Source organism: Artemia franciscana, chromosome 19 (assembly GCF_032884065.1).
Source record: "Artemia franciscana chromosome 19, ASM3288406v1, whole genome shotgun sequence".
NCBI classification, from domain to species: Eukaryota; Metazoa; Arthropoda; class Branchiopoda; order Anostraca; family Artemiidae; genus Artemia; species Artemia franciscana.
Window position 1 is genome coordinate 3,549,028 of NC_088881.1, and position 23,278 is coordinate 3,572,305.

The following is a 23,278-nucleotide window of genomic DNA, read 5'->3' on the forward strand; positions in this document are numbered from 1 at the left end:
AAGATCTTGTCTAGTGTATGTCCTATTATTTACACACCCAGACTTACGAGCAATACACTCTGTTGGGGTTTAATGTTTTTTTTTGTATTTTTCAGTATATTAAATAAAGTATCTAAAAGTAAAACAAAAAAAGTAAACAAGAGCTAAGAGCTCATATAGCACTTGTGACGAGGCAAGATGATCTAAGAGCCAAGAGATCATATGGTATTAGCTCTAGCAAAATTCTATGAATCAATAGATTGATTTAAAAGGAAAATAAGAGGCTTAATGCCGGTCAGGAAATAAATGAGAGCTCTGAGTCACAATGTCCTTCTAAATATCAAAATTCTTTAAGATCCGATCACCCACTCGTATGGTATAAATACCTAATTTTTTCTAATTTTTCCTCTCCCTTTAGTACCCCAGATGGTCGAATCTGGGAAAAAGACTTTATCAAGTCAATTTGTGCAGCTCCCTGACACGCCTACCAATTTTTATCGTCCTAACATGTCCAAAAGCACCAAACTCGCCAAATCACTAAACCCTTCCCCCAACTCCCCCAAAGAAAGCGAATTCAGTACAGTTCCGTCAATCACGTATCAAGGACATTTGCTCATTCTATCCACCAAGCTTCATCCCGATTCTCCCGCTCCAAGTGTTTTCCAAGATTTTCCCCTTCCAACTCCCCCCAATGTCAAATGATCTGGTCGGGATTTAAAATAAGAGCTCTGAGACATGAATTTCTTCTAAATATCAAATTTCATTAAGATTCGATCACCTATTCGTAAAATAAAAATACCCCAATTTTCACGTTTCCCAAGAATTCCGGTTTCCCCCTGCAACTCCCCCCAACGTCACAGGATCTGGTCGGAATTTAAAATTAGAGCTTCAAAGCGCAAGATCCTTCTAAATATCAAATTTCATTAAGATCTGGTCACCCTTTCGTAAGTTACAAATGCCTCAATTTTCCAAATTACCCCCCCCCCCCCAATTCCACCAAAGAGAGCAGATCCGTCCGGTTATGTCAGTCATTTGTCTTAGACAGGTTTTTATTCTACCCATCCACTTTCATCCTGATCTCACCGCTTTAAGTATTTTCTAAGATTTCCGGTTCCCCTCAACTGCCCCCCCCAATTACGCTGGATCCGGTTGAGATTTAAAATAAGAGATCTGAGTCACGAGGTCCTTCTAAATATGAAGTTTCATGAAGATGCAATCGCTCCTTCGTAAGTTAAAAATACGTCATTTTTTCTGATTTTTCAGAATTAACCCCTCCTCCAAAAGAGCGGATCCGTTCCAACTATGTAAATCACGTATCTAATACTTCTGCTTATTTTTCCCACCAAGATTTATCCCGATCCCTCCAATCTAGGAGTTTTCTAGGATTTTAGGTTCCCCCACCCCAAACTGCCCCCCAATGTCACCAGATCCGGTCGGGACTTCAAATAAAAGCTTTGAAACACGATATCCTTCTAAATATCAAATTTCATTGAGATCCGATCACCCGTTCGTAAGTTAAAAACACCTCATTTTTTCTAATTTTTCAGAATTAACCCCCCCCCCCCACCAACTACCCCAAAGAGAACGGATTATGACAATCATGTATCTAGGACATTTGCTTATTTTTCCCACCAAGTTTCATCCCGATCCCTCCACTCTAAGTGTTTTCCAAGTTTTAGGTTTTCCCTCCCAACCTTCCCCCTCCAATGTCACCAGATCCGGTCGGGATTTAAAATAAGAGGTCTGAGACACGATATCCTCCTAAATATTAAATTTGATTGAGATCCAATCACCTGTTCGTAAGTTAAAAATACCTAATTTTTTCTAATTTTTCAGAATTAACCCCCCCCCCCCTTCCCAACTAGACCAAAGAGAGTGGATCCATTCCGGTTATGTCAACCATGTAGCTAGTACTTGTGTTTATTTTTCCCACCAAGTTTCATCCCGATCCCTCCCCTCTAAGTGTTTTCCAAGTTTTAGGTTTCCCCCTCCCAACCCCCCCCCCCAATGTCACCAGATATTTTCGGGATTTAAAATAAGAGCTCTGAGACACGATATTCTTCTAAATATCAAATTTCATTGAGATTCGATCACCCGTTCTTAAGTTAAAAATACCTCATTTTTTCTAATTTTTCAGAATTAACCCCCTCCCCCCCAACTACCCCAAAGAGAGCGGATCTGTTCCGGCTATGTCAATCATGTATCTAGGAAATGTGCTTATTTTTCCCACCAAGTTTCATCCTGATCCTTCCACTCTAAGTGTTTTCCAAGATTTTAGGTTTCCCCCTCCCAACTCCCCCCCCCCCAATGTCACCAGATCCGGTCGGGTTTTAAAATAACATTTCGAGACACGATATCTTTCAAAACATCAAATTTCATTAAGATCTGATCAACCGTTCGTAAGTTAAAAATACTTCTATTTTATATTTTTCTGAATTAACGGAACCCCCACTCTCCCCCCCCCCTCCCGATGGTCAATCGAGGAAAAAACTATTTCTAATTTAATCTGAACTGGCCCCTGATGTGCCTGCCAAATTTCATAGTCCTAGCTTAACTGGAAGTGCCTAAAGTAGCATAACCGGGACCGACAGACCGACAGAATTTGTGATTGCTATATGTCACTTGGTTAACACCAAGTGCCATAAAAAGCAGAGATTCGAAACGGTCGGAGTTTGGATAATTGATATGCTCTTATATGGAAAAAATAAGAGTTGAAACAGATCCTAGAGGAACTTTAAAAAAAAAAAACTTTTTCCCAAGGTGACCAATGGTCTCCATTGCACAGGTACCGACCTCTTGATTCAATGCCTTCGGCCGGGAGATCAATGCGTGGTTGGGGGAAAATCATCCGGTGCTTCCTGTGATTTTTCCAAAGATTTCTCCAGATACCTATTAGACCCCGTCCCAAACCAAAGAATCAGCAACACCAGGACTCTAACCCCTGACATCAGGATTTCAAGTCCGGAGCGTTACCCAATGACACATAATGACAAATAGTAAAGACTAGATTGTTTATCGTAAATTTCAAAGATTAAGCAGCAATTGAATAAATACATGACTTAAATAAAAATTGGAAAATTAGAAACATCAGAATAGTATAAACAAATTTCTTAAACTTACGGCTTAGTCTACGATGCAGATACAACAAATGTATTCACGTTTTTTTTCACTATGAAGGGTATAAAATTATGGAATGATTTGGAAAATGAAATGAAGAAGATAGAAAATTCTAGTGATTTTAAAGGGAAATTGAGTGAAAAATTTTTGAGTGAGTATGAATTTTAGCTTTGTTTGTTTTGAAGAAGATTAGATTAGATTTAAATTAAGATGTAATTGCCTGTTGGTTGACGAGTGTGACTCCACAGTATGGACATTATATGTAATTGCTGCTCCCGTAGTATTATTATTATAGTTTCATATTTATTTATTCTTTTTAATATTTTTTCTTTTCCTTCTTTCTTTATTATTATGGTGAATAGAAATGATTTTATAAGTATGTTTTTTAACTGATTCATTCCACGTCAACCGTTTGGTTTTAGGTAAATCATATTGAATTTTGTATGCAGATTGTTGTTATTAAATATATAAATATCATATATCTTATGTGATTTATATGATGCGATCCCTTTTTACATGGTTTTTCTTCTTCATTCAATTTCTTCAATTTCAATTCCAATTTCAAATTTTTTCTTCAATTTCAAAATTCGTCATTTTCAGTTGCTTCTTGAAGATCAGTTTCAATTTCATTTTTTTTAAATTTTGCTTTAGTAGTCGGTAGTGCGTTGATACTTAAAGTACCGACAGCGTATGCATATTGCCATTGATTCTTTTTCCTAGCAGAGGTTGGATATCGTCAGAGTTAGATCACTGATATACTCGCATACTGCAAAAATATGGGTTGAACCAGATCCTTGTGGAACACCAAATGACAAATAGTAAAGCCTAAATTTTTATCGTAAATTTCAAAAATTAAGCATCAACTAAATAAATACATGATTTAATTAAAACTCGAAACATTAGAAACGCCAGTGTAATATAAAAAAACTCATTAAAAACTGGGATTGTTTAAAAAGTTATATAAGATAGATCCTACCTGAAAACCAATAGTTTCTTTCCCTTGAACACATTCTGAGCACGTCTTAAGAGAAAGACACGTTGGCAAAGGAGTAAAATACAACAATGTGCCATTTCCAATAAAATAGTTATCCTTGAAATCCACTTTGTGTTCCCAAACAATGATTTTTCGTCTGTCAACTGAAAAAGAAAAATATTACTATGTATAGCATACATATTATCTACTTATAAGTATTATCTTTCCACTCTACAATACCTAAAAATATTTCCTAATTCTGATAAATAAGAATTATTAAATTATAGATTATCTCTCCTTTTTATATTACCTCCTTATAAATTATTTCTCCTTTCATAACATTCCCTGTAATCTTTGTTAGCGTTCATAAGGTCCTCTCTGTGATATCAAAGAATAATTTTTATGACGCCAAAGAAGCCAAAGATAGCTATTACCAAGGTCGTATCCAGGGGGTGGGGGGCGGGTGGGGTGTGGTGGTGTAGGAAGTTTGACCCCTCACCCCTTGGAATATTTGTCTGACTCGTAAAATTTGATGCGTTTTCTAAAGTTTTTTTTTTTGTAATCCCTCAAAACATCCTGGATACGACCCTGGTTGTTACACCTAGAAACGCAATGCATTTTACATAGAGGGTTACAGAGAAGTTCTCCCGGAGAGCAAAGATCATATCAGTGTATTGGTTTTCGGAAGCTAATAAGTGAGTATGTGCTTTTTTTGTCTAAAATCAAGCAACTATGGCAACTGAAATTTTATACATAGTTGGGTAAGTATATTCTCTTTTGCTTCACTTCCAGGATTTAAACCGGAATATACGAGATTTTTTAGGGGGGAGGGGACTTAGTATTTTGAAGAAAGGGGACAGATTATTTTTTCTACAGTATTCACGAAAGAACATAGAATAAGACTCTTTTTCTTTTTTTGTAGTGTCTGTCATCTGATAGGCTCTTTAGCAAGTCAATAATAACACGGTATATTAATAAAATCAACAGATTATTTTTTCTACCGTACTCACGAAAGAACATACGATAAGACTTTAGTCTTATCGTATATTAGTCTTTTTGTAGTGTTAGTCATCTGATATGCTCTTTAACAAGTCGATAATAATACGGTATATTAATAAAATCAATAAAATATTGATAAAAATAGATATTAATAAAAAATCTATAACAGTAATCAATAATCATTAACAAAAGTAAAAACAGAGAATAAAAAGGAAAATCGATGAGGGAAAAGAGCGTGAGTGATACAAACATGAATCTCGACTTTAGTAACCAAGAAGGCGATAGGTTAGAGCGCATAGGTTTTGTAGGAAGGGGAGGACTGTGCGTGTTGAGCGTAAGGACTTATTCAGTACATGATTTTAAGCTAGTTTTCAGTTGCTTTTTTTTACTTAATATACTTGTAGCACACCCTGTTCAAAATTAAATTTAAATTAAAATCTTTTATATAATAATCCCTAGTTGCTCTTTTGACTACTACTAAAGCTAATAACAACTCACTGCAGCCTCAAGTCACCTGAGGCGAACACAACTACGCACGCTCCTCCTTCATCCAAGTCTATAAAAAGCCTCCCTCTTTAAACCCTCCCAATAAATTCCGATCCTCCCATTCTCCACCCCATTCGGGAAACGACTAGCTTTATGTTTGAACCTAGATAGTTGGTCGAGAAGGACGATTTTTGGCAATGTCATTCTTCATCAACAGAACATGCCTAAGCCATCTCAACCTTTCTCTCATTATAGCCCTAGAAACCGGGATTGAACCACATTTTTTTATACAGCTTACTGTTTGAGATAAGGTCAGTCATGCTGGTACCCAAACTAATCCGTAGGTAACTTCTTTGGAGCACCCATGCTTCAATACCGTATTTGACCGTATTAGACTTGAAACTTTTACAGTTTCAAGGGAAGGGGAAGATGAAGATGGGGAGACAGAAGGGGAAGGGAAGATGAAGGGAAGGGGACAGTTGTCCAACTATTGCTTTTTGTTCTATTGCTAAACTATTGCTAACCACTAAATATTGCTAAACTATTGTCAAACTATTGCTATTGCTTTAATAATTTTTGTTCTTTTTGCCCTAACAAAATATTTTACTAAACTAATTTATAATAGTACTAGCTGTTGGGTTGGCGCTTCGCGCCAACCCAACACCTAGTTGGTGGGACGCTTCGCACCCCCCCTCAAGCCCCCCCCCCGTGCGCGTAAGTCGTTACGTGCCATATTAGTTACGCACCATTGTAGTTGTGTTCCTGTGTCCCACCTGTGAATATCGAAAGATATATATATATATATATATATATATATATATATATATATATATATATATATATATATATATATATATATATATATATATATATACAACATTCTATATATATTTATATATATATATATATATATATATATATATATATATATATATATATATATATATATATATATATATATATATATATATATATATATACAACATATATATATATATATACAACATATATATATATATATATATATATATATATATATATATATATATATATATATATATATATATATATATATATATACAACATTATATATATATATATATATATATATATATATATATATATATATATATAATGCTTTTAACTACGTAAAACTTGTGAATATACAACATTCTTCAATGTCCCATTGTCTGTGCATATAAATAGATTGTCAGGTTTACCGACTCTTGAACATACAACATAAAATTTTCCATGGGAAAAACAATCTGTATTAAGATCTATACCTGATTATTCTAATGATTGCCCTTGAGCTTTATTGATGGTGATTTCTAATCGGACATTCCCTGTGTCCCCGTCGTCATTTACATATCCCCCTGTGCCCCCAGCATCACCCTTGTAATTAAGTCCCTGTGTCCCGGTCGTCATTTTTATTCCCAGTATCCCGGTCGTCATTTGTTTCCCAGTGTCCCAGTCTTTAATTTCAGTTTGAGCATTCCGATCGTCATTTATATTCCCTGTGTCCCGGTGTCCCGGTCGTCATTTGTGTCCTGGTGTCACGGTCTGTAATTTATCTTTGATTGTCCTGGTCGTCATTTATATCTCCCGGTCGTTATTTGTGTCCCAGTGTCCCAGTATGTAATTTCTCTTTGAGTGTCGCGGTCGTCATTGATATTCCCTGTGTCCCGGTCGTCATTTGTGTCCCAGTCGTCATTTGTGTTCCTGGTATGTAATTTCTCTCTGAGTGTCCCGGTCGTCATTTATATTCCCTGTGTCCCGGTTGTCATTTATGTCCCGGTGCTTTGTTGATGGCGATTGCTAATCGAACATTCCCTGTGTCCCGGTCGCTTTCTCTTTGAGTGTCCCAGTTGTCATTTATATTCCCTATGTCCCGGTGTCCAGGTCGTCATTTGTGTCCCGATGTCCCGGTCTGTAATTTCGTCAGTCGAAAAACATGACGTCAGTCGACACACAAAAATGACGTCACTCGACACACAGACACACAGACAACTTATTTATATATATATAGATAGATACGTCAGTTGACAAACATGACGTCAGTCGACACACAAAAATAACGTCACACGAGACACACACACAGACAACTTATTTATATATATACTAGCTGTTGGGGTGGCGCTTCGCGCCACCCCAACACCTAGTTGGTGGGGCGCTTCGCGCCCCCCCAAGCCCCCCCGCGCGCGTGAGTCGTTACGCGCCATATTAGTTATGCGCCATTGTAGTTGTGTCCCTCTGTCCCACCTGTGAATATAGATAGATTTATATATGTATTTCAAACTACGTAAAAATTGCGAATAAACAACATTCTTGGCTTTCCCATTGTCTGTGCATATACAAAGCCGTATGTACTAATAATGAAGTCATATGCAAACGCTCTTTTTACAAACAAACGAACATGCATCCACACAACTCGTTTTTATATAGATAGATAGATAGATAGATACAATACAAATTAACTGCGTAAAACTTGCAAATATGCAAACGCTCTTTTTACAAACAAACAAACATGCATCCACACAACTCGTTTTTATATACATAGATAGATAGATAGATACAATACAAATTAACTGCGTAAAACTTGCGAATATACAACATTCTTCGCTGTCCAATTGTCGCTGCATATAAATACATTGTCAGGTTTACCGACCCTCGAACATGCAACGTACAATTGTCCATGGGAAAAACAATCAGTATTAAGATCTATACCACATTTTTCTAATGATTGACCTTGAGCTTTGTTAATGGTGATTGCAAATACTAATCGAATTGGGAATTGCAATCTTTTAAATTGAAAAAGCAGATCCGTTGGAATCATGGGAATGCGAGGAATAAGAACAGCCTCACCCTCATAAGGCCCTGTCAAGATTGTGGCCTCTATTAGGTTTTCCATTGTTTTTTTTTACGGCAAGTCGCGTGCCATTGCAAAGCTTTGGTGGGTTGATATTTCTTAAAAGTATTATTGGTACGCCTATTTTTAGTTGTAGCACGTGTGGTGGAAACCCTGAAGGATCTATGGAATTTAAAAATTCAGATAGATAATTAACCGCTTCATTTGGTTCCAAAACTGTGTCAACTGACTTGTAAAGGACTGCCTGGTCTCGAATCTTGGTCAAAACAATATTGTTGATTTCGTGGACGTCTATATTTTTGGGTGCGAGAATCGCTCTTTCACTTAGCCATTTATTATTTTTATAATTTTTTAGAATATTTGGAAATACTTTTTCAATCAATTCATTTTTGGACGTCACTAAATTACAGAAATCAGCAGGTAGTTGTATACGTCCTGAAATTGAGTTTACTGTTTGACCAGAGTCATCGTTTTGCAATCGGACACGCATATTTGTAGTTAATTTCAATATTTTTACGTGTGCCCATAAATTAGAATTTTTTAGGCAAGCATTCATTTCGACTGCAGGAGTTAAACTACGTAAAAATTGCGAATATACAACATTCTTGGCTTTCCCATTGTCTCTGCATATACAAAGCCGTATGTACTAATAATGACATCATATGCAAACGCTCTTTTTACAAACAAACAAACATGCATACACACAACTCGTTTTTATATAGATAGATAGATAGATAGATACAATACAAATTAACTGCGTAAAACTTGCGAATATACAACATTCTTCGCTGTCCAATTGTCGCTGCATATAAATAGATTGTCAGGTTTACCGACCCTCGAACATGCAACGTACAATTGTCCATGGGAAAAACAATCAGTATTAAGATCTATACCACATTTTTCTAATGATTGACCTTGAGCTTTGTTAATGGTGATTGCAAATGCTAATCGAATTGGGAATTGCAATCTTTTAAATTGAAAAGGCAGATCCGTTGGAATCATGGGAATGCGAGGAATAAGAACACCCTCACCCTCAAAAGGCCCTGTCAAGATTGTGGCCTCTATTAGGTTTTCCATTGCTTTTTTTTTACGGCAAGTCAAGTGCCTTTGCAAAGCTTTGGTGGAATGATATTTCTTAAAAGTATTATTGGTACGCCTATTTTTAGTTGTAGCACGTTTGGTGGAAACCCTGAAAGATCTATGGAATTTAAAAATTCAGATGGATAATTAACCGCTTCATTTGGTTCCAAAACTGTGTTGACTGACTTGTAAAGGACTGCCTGGTCTCGAATCTTGGTCAAAACAATATTGTTGATTTCGTGGACTTCTATATTTTTGGGTGCGAGAATCGCTCTTTCACTTAGCCATTTATTATTTTTATAATTTTTTAGAATATTCGGAAATACTTTTTCAATCAATTCATTTTTGGACGTCACTAAATTACAGAAATCAGCAGGTAGTTGTATACGTCCTGAAATTGAGTCTACTGGGAGCTTTCCGTTTCCAATTGTCAGCAATTGATCTGAAAATGTTTGACCAGAGTCATCGTTTTGTAATCGGACACGCATATTTGTAGTTAATTTTAATATTTTTACGTGTGCCCATAAATTAGAATTTTTCAGGCAAGCATTCATTCGTCTTCAATGGCTCTGGTGGTGCAGCCAATAGAGGAAGTTTAACTTTTCCTGAGGCGCAACACACTCCCATTGTTTCACCATTGAATTTCAAAGCCTTGCAATAGGGACAAATTTTAGACATTGTCCCGATTTGAACACATCTACTCAAGCTATAATCATCGACTAGGTTGTACCTGAATGCCAGGCGATAACTTTCAGGTTGCTCTGATTCCTCGGCACGCTTTCTTTTCTTACTTTCTTTATCAGCAGCAAGCCTGATTTCTTGCTGTTCTTGTTATTCCTCGGCACGCTTTCTTTTCTTACTTTCTCTATCAGCAGCAAGCCTGATTTCTTGCTGTTCTTGTAATTCCTCGGCACGCCTTCTTTTTTCACTTTCTCTTTTAGCGGCAAGTCTGCTTCCGCGTTGCTCTGGTAGTTCCTCGGCACGCTTTCTGTTCTTTTTTTCTCTATCAGCCTCAAGCCTGTTTCCTTGCTGTTCTTTTGATTCCTCGGCACGCTTTCTGTTCTTTCTTTCTCTATCAGCCTCAAGCCTGTAACCAGTTACAAAAAGACCTTTGAAGCAGCCTGCTAAAAACGCAAGGTTAGCTTTGAAAACTTGCATTTAATCATTTTGTTCTGTTTTGTTTGAATGACTGGAAACACAACTAACAGCTGCATTGGTATCTGCATCTGTTTCTGGTAAATATTAAAGATTGTTTTTATTTTTGATGGTCTGTATTGAACCGCGTTTATAAAAATGCAAAAATGCCTTATTGAAAAAGATTTTGCTGTATATGATAACAATTTTGAACGGTTATTTTTAAATATTAAGATGTTATCATTGTGTTGACAAAAAAGTAACCCTTTCTATATAGTTGCTTGAAAAACCTATTTAATCATTCAAGTTTCTTTTAACTGGGAAAATTCTGGCTTTTTCTTGCTTGTTCAATAATTTTTGAAAGGTTCTTCCCAGTTACTGGGGAACCCGAAGAGAAAATTTGAGGAAATTACAGGTGTTTTACAGAATTCTTTATAACATGCTCATAAGACCCTTGCAATTTGTGCGAAAAATAAAAAAACTTAGGTTAGAGATGTCTGTGAGACAGGGTTGAAACATTGTAGGCTGTCAGTGATGACCACTGTCATCACTGTAGCTTTCAATATTCTAATCTTGGTTAGCAGACTTATCTTCATATTTTTACAATCTTTTTTCAACTGTGAAAAAACACCCTGGGCCTTAGCTATTATATTTTTAACATATTCAGAGCACCCACCACCATTTTTACTAATAATAATACCAAGGTAAGTGAAGTTCATCTACTTGATTGATCTTCTCCTTACCCAATATGCTCGATATAACCCGACATACCTTTACTTATTTCCAGTCTTAGCAGCTATGTCTTCTTAACATTAATTTTTAAACCTATTCTTGCATCCTAAACTCACAAAAGATGTTCATTCATTTCGTTAATATTTCCATTTAGGATGTCTCAAATCATCAGCATAGTCTTTAGAATACAGTCTCCTTAGAGCAAAGTCCATTTAGAGAAATTTGATAAACCAAAAAAAAATTTGCATTTTAAAAAAGGTAAAGGATGCGGCACTAGACCCTTAAGGTCCGAACCAACGGTTCTGATCTCCGTCTCAAGGCCCTTCAGCCAGGAAGTGCAATGGGGGGGGGATAAAGTAAATAAAACACAAAGTGGAAGAAACTGAAACTTCCAATTGCCATAAAAACCAAAAAACATGGGTCAGACAAATTGATTGAACTTAATATGTTTGACCTTTAATCTCATTTTGACATACAATGTCAGGTAGCACCTTTTATATTATTACAGCCGAGTTGTTTGTCTTCAAACTGAAATTAGGTTAGCATTATCAGTAATATAAACAAGCAAGAAACAGGTGGCACAGATAAAGAATTTCTTAGAAAGGACTTAGGGAGTGAAGCTGAAACTTTCAGGACACGATGAACTGAATCAAGAAGTACTATATGGATGCTTGTTGTCAAAAGAACCTCTGTAATATCTCAGAAATGTATAAGGCTATTAAGACGAAATTTCCAGGGTGTGTTAAACTAAGTCAAAAGACACTATGCACATCCAGGTTGTCCAAAGCTCGCGCCTGCAATATCTTGCAGACCAAACAGTTAACAGCTAAGTTTATTAAGTTGAAACTTTTAGAGTATGTTAAAATAAATCAAAAGACGGTATGTACATCCATTTTTTAAAACAGAACATATATGATATATCAAAGGAAAACCAGAACGATTTACTCACAAAATAGTGTTTTTTCTGTAATATAGGCATCATATAAACCTACACGAACGGGATTATTAACTAGCACGAACGGGGGCTTATCGTCATTGATGTCTGTTATATTCACAGGCACATCTTTGTACACAAATAAAACTTCACCGGTACTAGAAAAAAAGAACAAATATAAACATATAAAATATATACATATATAACATTTTACCATATAAGATATTAAATATTCTGTATATTATAAATAAGAACTTGCTATTAATTTTATTCAGAAGAAAAATATTTTTTCAGAACAATTTCGTCTTCGGAAGAAGGCCAAAGTTCTGAGTTTTTGGGAAAATTCCGATCTCTGGAAACAATTATAATACACATCCTTTCTTTTAGAGTTAATGTAGCTGTCCACGGTCTACACACAAAATGTGTAAATTTCTTGTTTACTATCGAGTGTTTACTTGCTTTCTCCACTCGCTTTCTGTCTACTGACTGAATTTTCGTGTTTATACACACTTACTTTTGCAGTTTTTAAGACACCATTTTCTCATTGTACTTCACTTTTGTAGGTTACTTGACTTAATTTTCTTGCTCAACAGGATCTCCAACGTAGAGGGACCTAATTGAATGGACCACCAGTATTCTCCAATTGGCCCTGTACATGGTTAATAATAGCACCTAATGCGAGTGGATACTGTGGCTGTCAAGGCTTTGAATTATTACTCGAGCCCATCTAATGCATGACCACTTCGAGGATGTTGTCAACTATTTTCCAACAACAGTTAAAATTGGATTGAAAACATAATACTTTGGATCCATGTCTGTGTCAATTTTCTAACTGTTCAAATGATGGTATAAACTACTTTCACCAGTGGCACTAATGGCTACGCATTGTCCCACCAGTAAGATTTTATAAGATTGTACCCTTTGGGGTTGTGATATCACCTCGAAGGTAATACATAGTTTCGTCGGTTTAGTCAGTGCTACGTAAAACTTTCTTGTTCATTCTTATAATGCTAGTATTTTTGGATTGTGTTTGTACTCTGCAAGAATGAAGCCTTATTTTATCTTAAAATCGTCTATAATACTTCCATACGCCTTCCATATGAATTCCATCTCTATGCTAACTTAAACCACTTACACCACTTAAATTTACACCACTTTTAAATTACACCACTTAAATTTTGGTGAATTCTCATTTGCCAATATTTCACCTCCCCAGGAGGTTACCTCTATTTCGCTAGGTGCATTCATCTGATTGCAAACTGGTTGCGGTGTTATGTTTTCTGTTTGAAGTTTTTGATGGGGTCTCATGAAAATAGATATTGTGGCTGAAAGGTTCTTGCTTTACTGCATTAGCCTGTCTAAAGCATGGCCTTCCTCAAGGACATTGTCAGCCATTTTCCAAGATAAAGTTAAATTGGGTTGAAAAAATAGTATTTGGATACTTCTACTTTAGATACTCGTCTCCATCAATTCTGTCTCTGCTCAAATGATGATGAGAACTGTTTTCACCAGTGACACTATTATTGGCCACCCCTTATTCCTCGAGTTGGATTGTGAGGTAATGCTTTATCCTTCGTTGGTAAATTCCGTTACTCGCTTTTATTTTTTGGCATTCGCTTGATGATGCTCGATTTCTTAGACGTACGTTCATCTCAGAGCTAAGAGGTAGCTTCGTTGGTTTGGTCACTAGGTTGAGTTTAGTCGGCTACATAAAACTTTCTTTTTCATTCTTATAACACCAGCACTTGTTGGTTTGGGCACTACGTCGAGTTCGGTCGGCTACAAAAAACTTCCTTTTTCATTTTTATAATGCCAGCATTCATTGGTTTGGTCACTACGTCGAGTTTTGGTCAGCTACATAAAACTTTCTTTTTCGTTTTTATAATGCCAGCATCCGTTGGTTTGGTCACTACGTCGAGTTTGGTCGGCTACACAAAACCTTTTTTATTCTTTTAACACCAGCAGTTTTCATTTGTCTCTATTACACAAGAATGACGGTTTATCTCATCTTTAAGTTTTGTATAATACTTTCTTATGTCTTCCATATAAATTCCCTTGCTATGGTAATACCACCGAGATTTGTGCGAATTTTCAATGTTGGACAAATGTTGACAAATTCTCAATTTGTCAATGTTTCATTTGTATGGTTACCTGTGTTTCCCTGCGTGAATTCATCAAATAATCCGATGATTGTGGCCTTATATGATACTGTTTAAGGTTTTTGATCCCAATTTAGCTGAAGTTGATAGAGGTGTTTGAAAATATGTATGTTCTAAACTATGTGTTTACATATATATGTATAATATGTATGTTTGTTTAAATACGTAATATATATGTTTAATATACAATAAGTAATATAGATGCATATTATATACATGTTTAATATATATGTTTTTTTAAATAATGTTTACATGCATATTTACATATATATTTATACATATCATATCATATTTATACATAGTTAAACTATGATTAACTATGTATGTTCTATATATACATAGTTTATTAGCTACACTAGAACCCGTTTTATTTCACTAAAATATCTATTAGTGATACTTTCTTTTCTTTCTTATAATTTGAGGCAACGCTTGGATATCAGCCACGTCCCCATCTACTTTTTTCGGCCGAAGTTGGCCAAGGACCATCAGAAAACGATCAATCACTTCACACCCTGATAGGGTGGGAACAAAACGACCCTATTCGGGCAGACATTGATTAATTACCCATTTTGACACCACATTGCAAAATGAAAAAAGTAAAATGACAACAAGGTTTTAATAAGCTAGACTGGAAAAAAAATCGGTTTTACAGAAATTTCAAAAAGATAATAGCCCAAATCAGTTGACAAAAAACCATATCAATATAAAAAAAAATTCCACCTGAATATGCTAACTGTAATGCTAACAAGATCATTACAGGCTTTATATATAGTTTGATAACCAGTTTTGTCAGCAATACGTGCATTGTCAAGAATAGTCCAAAATTACACGTTTTTGGGCACTTCTACAAGATTCAGACAATTATAACAGCAGATGAAGAATACAAATGATGAAAGAAGTGCAATTATTGATAATAAATATTGAGTAAATGCTTGATGATAAATTGCGACTGCTTTGTTATTATTACTACTACTACTAACAACAACTCACCGTAGCACTAAGCCCCCTGGGGTCAATACAGCTACGCACACTCCTCCTCCGCCCTAAAATATTGAAAGCCTCCCTCGTTACATCCCAAAAGTAAAAATTTCCATTAAATACTTTCCTTATAACATTCTCCCACCCCATTATCGGACGATATCATTGTCGCTTGGCCCTAGATGGTTGTTCAACAAGGACGAACTTCGGCAATCTGTCATACTTCTACCGCAGAACGTGTCATAACCATCTCAACCTTTCTCTGATTATAGCCCAAGAAAGTGGGATTGAGCCATATTTTTCGAACAACTTACTTTTTTATTTACGGTCAGTCAGTCAGGTATCCAAAACAATCCGTAGGCAATTTCTCTGAAAAACATTAAGAAAATCCCCCCCCCCCTCGCCTTTCGAACCACTCGCGTTCCAGAGCCATACTAGACCACTGTCATCACAAAAAAAGGTAAACTACAAATAAAATAGCAAAAACATAGCTTAAAACATTTAAATGCTCGTACGTTAAATGTTGATGGCTGAGATTAGCGGATGAAATCGCGAGATCAAATAATAATATGAGTTAAATTAAATACTTATCAAATCTAAATTTAATTTATTAATTAAATGCTAGCATGACGTCGTATATTACCCACATCATACGTATTTACATTATATATAATACTCATTTTTACAGATCTTACGGACTATTACCGTACATTATGCATGTGCGCTTTACCTTAAGGTCACTGGGTGTTATGGTTTCAATCAGGGGTCATAAGAGTTATATTTTTAGCCCATATGAGATTCAACACTTAAAACTGATGCATTTCATTGACAATAATTTAAAAAAAAGTAAAAAAACAACAACATAAAAATAACAGAAAGAAAACTTACTTCTTCAAAATTAGCTGAAAAGTAAAACTTCCTAAATCAGTTCGGTTATGAATAACAACTTGATCCCACTGAACAGTTAGCGCCGTTCCATTATCCTTATATCGAATTGACGAATTAAGATTAGACATCGTGTCAAAATCAGCCAATAAGGGAGCAGCATACTGCGTTGCAGCCAACCAGGGGTGTAAGTAATCTCCCATATACAGAAAACCACCAGTGGCAATTGTGATGTTGTTGACTATGTGGCCATAAAACGGGATATCAAATGTGACGTATATTGTCTAAAACAGAAAAAGGAAGATATATAAAGGTTGTCCAAAAGCCTAGATGCATATATACAGAAGAAGAAACGGCAATAAGAGACTGGGGTTATGAAGCCTGTCACTGGGACTGTGAAGCCAGAATTAAGTGCATTTTTCAGACCGCATATTCAGATTTCAGGTTTTTCCCAATATGTGCATACATTATAATGCCTATTTAAAAAAAAATCTGTGTAAAATCTAACATGAACAGTTTTTCTATAATTGCACCTCGAAGCATAGAAGTTGCTAAATTTCCAACTTAGGATATGGGAGGAAAAACGGTTCAGTTTCGTTTCAACATGTCGTTGTAGTACTGCCTCTACTGTCAAACCATCACAGCATCAGGCCACCTGAGACCAAAATATAAGTTCACGCTCCTTTTCCGTTCGAAAAGAGAACTCCTTTTCCGTTGTCGAAGACGATTGGATCCTCCACGCACTCTAAGATTGGCTTTGGATATGAATTCATCATATCCAAATTTGGATATTTTGGATATTTGGATAATTGGACATTTGGATATTTCATCTCTATTGTTGCCAAAATTAGCATACTGCTACGCCAACTCTAGATCTTTAAAGAACCAACTCGGGTACCGAAAAGCTGGTTTTAGTTCTATCATTTATATTTATGACTCTAATCACCCCTCCCAATACTTCGGGAAAATATTGTACCGTAAACTACCAAACCACCGAGGATAATGAACGGTGAGTAAATAGTGACCCCCGTCATTAAAAAGTGACATTGTAAAAAAAATAATCTGATAATAGTACAGACGTAAAGAGTCAGTTTTTTAGGTTCGTTCTAAATGGGTACCTGGAGAAATATGGGGGGGGGGACGCGGGAAGTGTCGGATGATTTACCCCCAACCACGCGTTGCACTCCCGACCGAAGGCGTCGAATAAGGAGATCAGTACCTTCGCAACGCAGACATTGGTCAGCATGTGAAAAAAGTTTTAAAGTTTTTTTTTTAGGAAAAAAAAGTTCGAAGCATGCTCAAATCACAAATTTAAAAATCAAGAATAGAATGAACACAAGACCTATTTGAGAAAAAGTTCAGATTTTTATTATTGGTAGATTTTCAATCCAAATACGTTTCTAAGGCAATGCGACAGTAAAAGTACTTTGAGTTACTGCCTGGCCATATTTGTTGTACATTAAATATTTTCAGCAAATTTATAGTTAAAATATATAATTAAGAGTAAGATTAAGGGAACAGTATATATATCCAAATTATAAGTATAATTATAAGTATATCCAAAATTATAAGTATATCCAAATTATATTCTAAGATTCCTTTAACACTTTGGTAAACTTAAGGATAAGAACTCGAAACAGACATTCCAAGAACAGTTTGGATATGAAATGGGAGATTTTAGAATATAATAATGCCAAAAAATAGAAGGTTTGCATTTATATGATTTAAATCAACATATACGTCAGTTAAAATGGATTACGAAATCTAATGAAATTTAATTTTAAGTCATTAATTTTTAAATCAAATTTTTTCTATTTTCTATGTTGGAAGTAATTTAGCTTTAAGAATATCTTTAAAACTCGTTTAAAACACGCAGCTTTAAGGTCGCGTTAAATAACGTCTATTTGAAACTTTGTCATTTCAGTGATGTTTTAATTATTCAGTTTTGTTGAACTGGCCAGGCAATCTTGTTGCACGGCATGTTGCAACGGCATGTTGCAACGGCATGTTGCAACGAAACTGAACCGTTTTTCTCCCCATCTCCTAAGTTGGAAATTTAGCAACTTCTATGCTTCGAGGTGCAATTATAGAAAAACTGTTCATGTTAGATTTTACACTGATTTTTTTTAAATAGGCATTATAATGTATGCACATATTGGGAAAAACCTGAAATCTGAATATGCGGTCTGCAAAATGCACTTAATTCTGGCTTCACAGTCCCAGTGATAGGCTTCATAACTTCAGTCTCTTATTGCCGTTTCTTCTTCTGTATTAAATAAAAAAAAACAAGTTTTTTTAATTGAAAGTAAGGAGCAAAATTAAAACTTAAGACGAACAGAAATTACTTCGTATATGAAAGGGGCTGCTTCCTCACCAACATCCCGCTCTTGACGCCAAAGTTTGACTCTTTCTCTCAATTCTTCTTTCTAAAACAGTAAAAAACTTTAGCGTAAAGAGCGGGGCGTTGATGAGGAAGCAGCCTCTTTCATATACGAAGTAATTTCTGTGCGTTTTAAGTTTTGATGTCACTCCTTACTTTCAGTTGAAAAAACTTGTTTTTTGTATTTAATTTCTGAACGTTTTTGAATCAATGCATGTTTTGATTTTGGCTCTCCGCAGAGGAATGATCAAAACGAAATTTGCATATTTTTTTTTTTGGCTCAATGGCTTTCTCATAATTTTGATAGAATGATTTTGAGAAAAAAAGAGCGGGGGACGAGGCCTAGTTGCCCCCCGATTTTTTGGTTAATTAAAAAGGCAACTAGAACTTTTAATTTTTTACGAATCTTTTTATTGGTAAAAGATTTACGTAACTTATAAATTAGCTTACGTAAAGAACTTTTGTATTCTCATGTTTTTATTACATATATGAGGGGATTCGCCCCATCGTCAGTACCTCGCTCTTTACACTAAAGCTTAAATTTTATCCGAATTCATTAAGAATGACCCCCTGAATCACAAAAGCCGTAGAATAAGTAGTTGAAATTACCGAAAATACTTTAGCGTAAAGAGCGAGGTATTAGAAGGAGGTGAGCCCCTCATATGGGTAATAATTTTTGTTTGTTTTAAGTTTTATTGCTGTTCCTTACTTCCAGCTGAAAAAGCTTTTTCACTTTTATTTTTTAATTGTTTTTTTTTTTAATAATGCTAGTAAATCCTGCTCTCCCTTCATGGAAATTTTCTTCTCCCATTACAAATTCTCGAAGGAAAGTTCCCCCAGCATATCCCCCTCTTCTCAACCCCTCCCCCAAACCAAAAAAATCCTCCTGAAAACGCCTGTATACTTCCCAATAACCATTACTATATGTAAGCATAGGTCAAAGTTTGTAACTTGTTGCCCCTCCCATGGGGACTGTGGGGGAGTAAGTCGTCCCCAAAGACATAGTTATAAGGTTTTTCGACTACGCTTAATAAAATGGCTATCTCAGAATTTTGATCCGTTGACTTTGGGAAATAATTAGCGTGGGAGGGGGCCTAGGTGCCCTCCAATTTTTTTGGTCACTTAAAAAGGGCACTAGAACTTTTTATTTCCGTTAGAATGAGCCCTCTTGCAACGTTCTAGGACAACTGGGTCGATACGATCACCCCTGGGGGAAAAAAAACAAAAAAAAACAAAAAAACAAATTAACACGCATCCGTGATCTGCCTTCTGGCAAAAAATGCAAAATTCCACATTTTTGTAGATAGAAGCTCGAAACTTCTACAGTAGGGTTCTCTGATACGCTGAATCTGATGGTGTGATTTTCGTTAAGATTCTATGACTTTTAGGGGGCGTTTCCCCCTATTTTCTAAAATAACGCAAATTTTCTCAGGCTCGTAACTTTTGATGGGTAAGACTAAACTTGATGAAACTTATATATTTAAAACCAGCATTAAAATTCGATTCTTTTGATGTAGCTATTGGTATCAAAATTCCATTTTTTAGAGTTTTGGTTACTATTGAGCCGGGTCGCTCCTTACTACAGTTCGTTACCACGAACTGTTTGAAAAATGAAATTTAAAAATTTTTAGCATAACAGAAAGGTTTAATTTTCCAGACATTAAAATGCTTCTTTATTTAAAAAAAAAAAAACTAGCAGTAGGGACTATCGCCATATGGGTATAACAATACCCTTTCGAGAGTATTAGGAGATATTAATCCCTCCCTCCCTAAGAAAAACTGTCATTTAGAATTTGAAACCAATCCCCCAGTGGCGAGATAAAACAGGATAGACTTGCCAAAACTTTAACTGGAATATATTCATTAATCGAGCAGAAAAGATCCCCCTTCCTTCCTATTGCCACCACAGCAGCCACCACCCGCTGCCAGATTGACGCAGGCGACCTGGCGGTCAATTGAGGAATTGGTGGGCTATCAAAAACTACTAAAAACGACCTCTACCCCGTTGGTGGATTTTGAAGGTTTGGTAGAAAGTGGGTTAGCTGCTGGCTCCGGTTTGCTGAAGAACTGGAACAAGATCACGAAAAATGGGAGTCAACCATACGTAGTCTTCTAGATACAGGTGAGGCGTCCGGGTCTGGTCTCGCAACAAGTAAAAGTAATTACCTCCCTTCCCGTTAGTCAAATTCCTTATCCATGCAAAAAAAAATCACCAGTAAAAAGTCAAATATTCGCTTATCTCCACAAATACAAATTTTAGCTTTACATCTATTTTCAATATGTGTCTATTACCGACGGTAAAAAGCGAAACATCATAATCAAACCGATCACTGCAAGGTCGAGTTTGATGTTCAACCCTCCGAGCTATGCGGGTGTGGCTTTTGGTTGTATTCATACCCTTGGTGTATTCATGCATATAACTAAATGGTTTCCCATGAGCAGTCTTTTCCAGAGTTAAAGAATTATTAAGAGTTAAAGAATATTATTTATTTATTATATTATTTATTATAGGTTATATTTATTATATTACATTTTGTTCAGCATAATCACTTAGACTTGCATTAAGGATACAAATAGAACAAATAATCAAAATGCTATTCCACACCTTTTTTGTATATTCATCAGCGTGAAAATTTTTCAATTAAATTCGGAGTTGCAATTTGTAGAATCTCTTTCTAATTTGCATAGTCATAATTGGCTGACTATGTCATAATCATAACCATAGACATAATCTCTTGGGGTCACGTGGATGGATCTGTTAAATTCGATCGTCAATAACAAATAGCACGCAAAATTTGGCGATAACCCCCCCAAGAGCCTCAACTCAATGGCTAGGTTGTTGATGATTGATTTAATGAATTAAACAGTCCATATAAATCAAAAGCAGACATTAAGACAGAATTTACATTATCACTATTCAGTTCCAACAGGAACTGAATAGATCGGCACTATTTATAGTAGATCGGCAATAATTCAATAATACATCGAATAGTTGGATAATTCCAACAGGAATTATCACTATTCATTTCCAACAGTTCCATCAATACAGTTTAGATTTGTTCTTTTTGTTCTTTAGATTTTTTATTTTCTTCTTTTTTCAATCTATTTTCTATTTCCTTTATTCATATCTTACCTACGAGGCAAGTACCCATTCAGCATTGAAAAAAACTATTAAAGTTAAGGAGCCCTCCTGTGGCACCATTACGAGCCCCTGCAATATTTTTTTTTATCCCTCAGCCCCCTAGGTTTAAACAGTATCCTTTTTGGGTATTTTCATTAGAAATGGTTTTTTTTAGGTTTTTCCCTAAAAGAATTAAAAAAAATAACCCCCTCCCTCCAGATTTGAGACATGCTTTTTCGTACTCCCCCCCCCCTAACTTCCGTGAATTGACGCCACTGCTCTACTGCAAGTAATTTGAATAGATCGGCACTTGAATGAGATTTTGACATACTGTCACAGTCCCAAAAGCAGAAAATGAAGTTGCAAACTTTAATCCCAAACAGAAATGGCTCGTCAAAAGATGGCAGCACTTTCTAACCGTAGGAAGAATGCTCCTTCTTGAAAATATAGATTCTTCCATTGAATATTCTAAGAGAATATTGTGGTGGCGAGACCAGGGGATCATCATATATCTAAAGCACTTTTAGATTTTAGTCAAACTTCGAATTAAAAGTGCTGCCATTTAGCTTGCCTGCTTAAACAGATCTGTCCACTCGAAAGCGAAAACGTGCTTGATACGACGGAAGTTGGTTGGAACAAAATATATAGAAAATATATATAAAATATACTAATACATAATATAATAAAAAAGTATATAAAAAATATAAAAATCCACTTCAGCTCTGATATTGTAGGATCTAGCTCAGAGATAAGCAAAACAACAGCACCTTTTTTATGTTTGTGCACATACGGTTATTTAAAATGTACATGTTGTACAAAATACACGCTTTACAAGTGTATTGTAAAGTGAACGACATGTACATATTTTAAGGTATATCTTCCAATATAAACAAGCAATTTTGCGACAAACCTGCATTAGTAACTTCAACCAAGAAGACAAAAGACTTATATTATTAGATTATATTATTCTATTCATTATTATTATTATATTAGTATTATTATATTAGATTCATTAGTCTCAGATCGTTGCATTCACAGAAACAGAATTATTAAATTACTTAGATGCTTTACTTCTTAGATACTTAATACCTAGATATATATACTTAGATATATAATACCTAGATACCCTTCTTAAAGAAATGTCTCTACATACTCAAGCATGGCTTGTCCTTTTTTTTAGCAGCTTTTAACCATTTCCCAATGTATTTTGGATCTGAAAAATTCTGTGGAAGAGGATTTTAAAATCTTATCCGTAATTAAAATTCAAGTACAAATGAATTCAATTAAATTCCAAACTTCAAATTCTATCCATAGACAGAATAGAATCCAGCTATAGAGCAATGGCATAATTTTTGTCTTGTCTTAATATATTAAAACCACTGAAGAGCAAACAAATGACATACCAAAAACATGGACATTATATATAAACAAGGTCATATCCAGGGGGGGGGGTTG

The 23,278-nt window shown here is 35.5% G+C and overlaps 1 protein-coding gene across 1 annotated transcript in view; it reads right to left on the reverse strand.

The window, feature by feature from the left end:
* LOC136039641 (uncharacterized) overlaps positions 1–23,278 on the reverse strand; it is a 97,061-nt gene that overhangs the window by 47,768 nt on the left and 26,015 nt on the right. The window contains exons 5-7 of the mRNA XM_065723539.1: positions 16,326–16,606; positions 12,316–12,458; positions 4,073–4,233 (exon numbers count right to left, since the gene is read on the reverse strand). Coding sequence (XP_065579611.1) covers positions 4,073–4,233; positions 12,316–12,458; positions 16,326–16,606 — 585 coding nt within the window. The remainder of the gene's footprint in view (positions 1–4,072; positions 4,234–12,315; positions 12,459–16,325; positions 16,607–23,278) is intronic.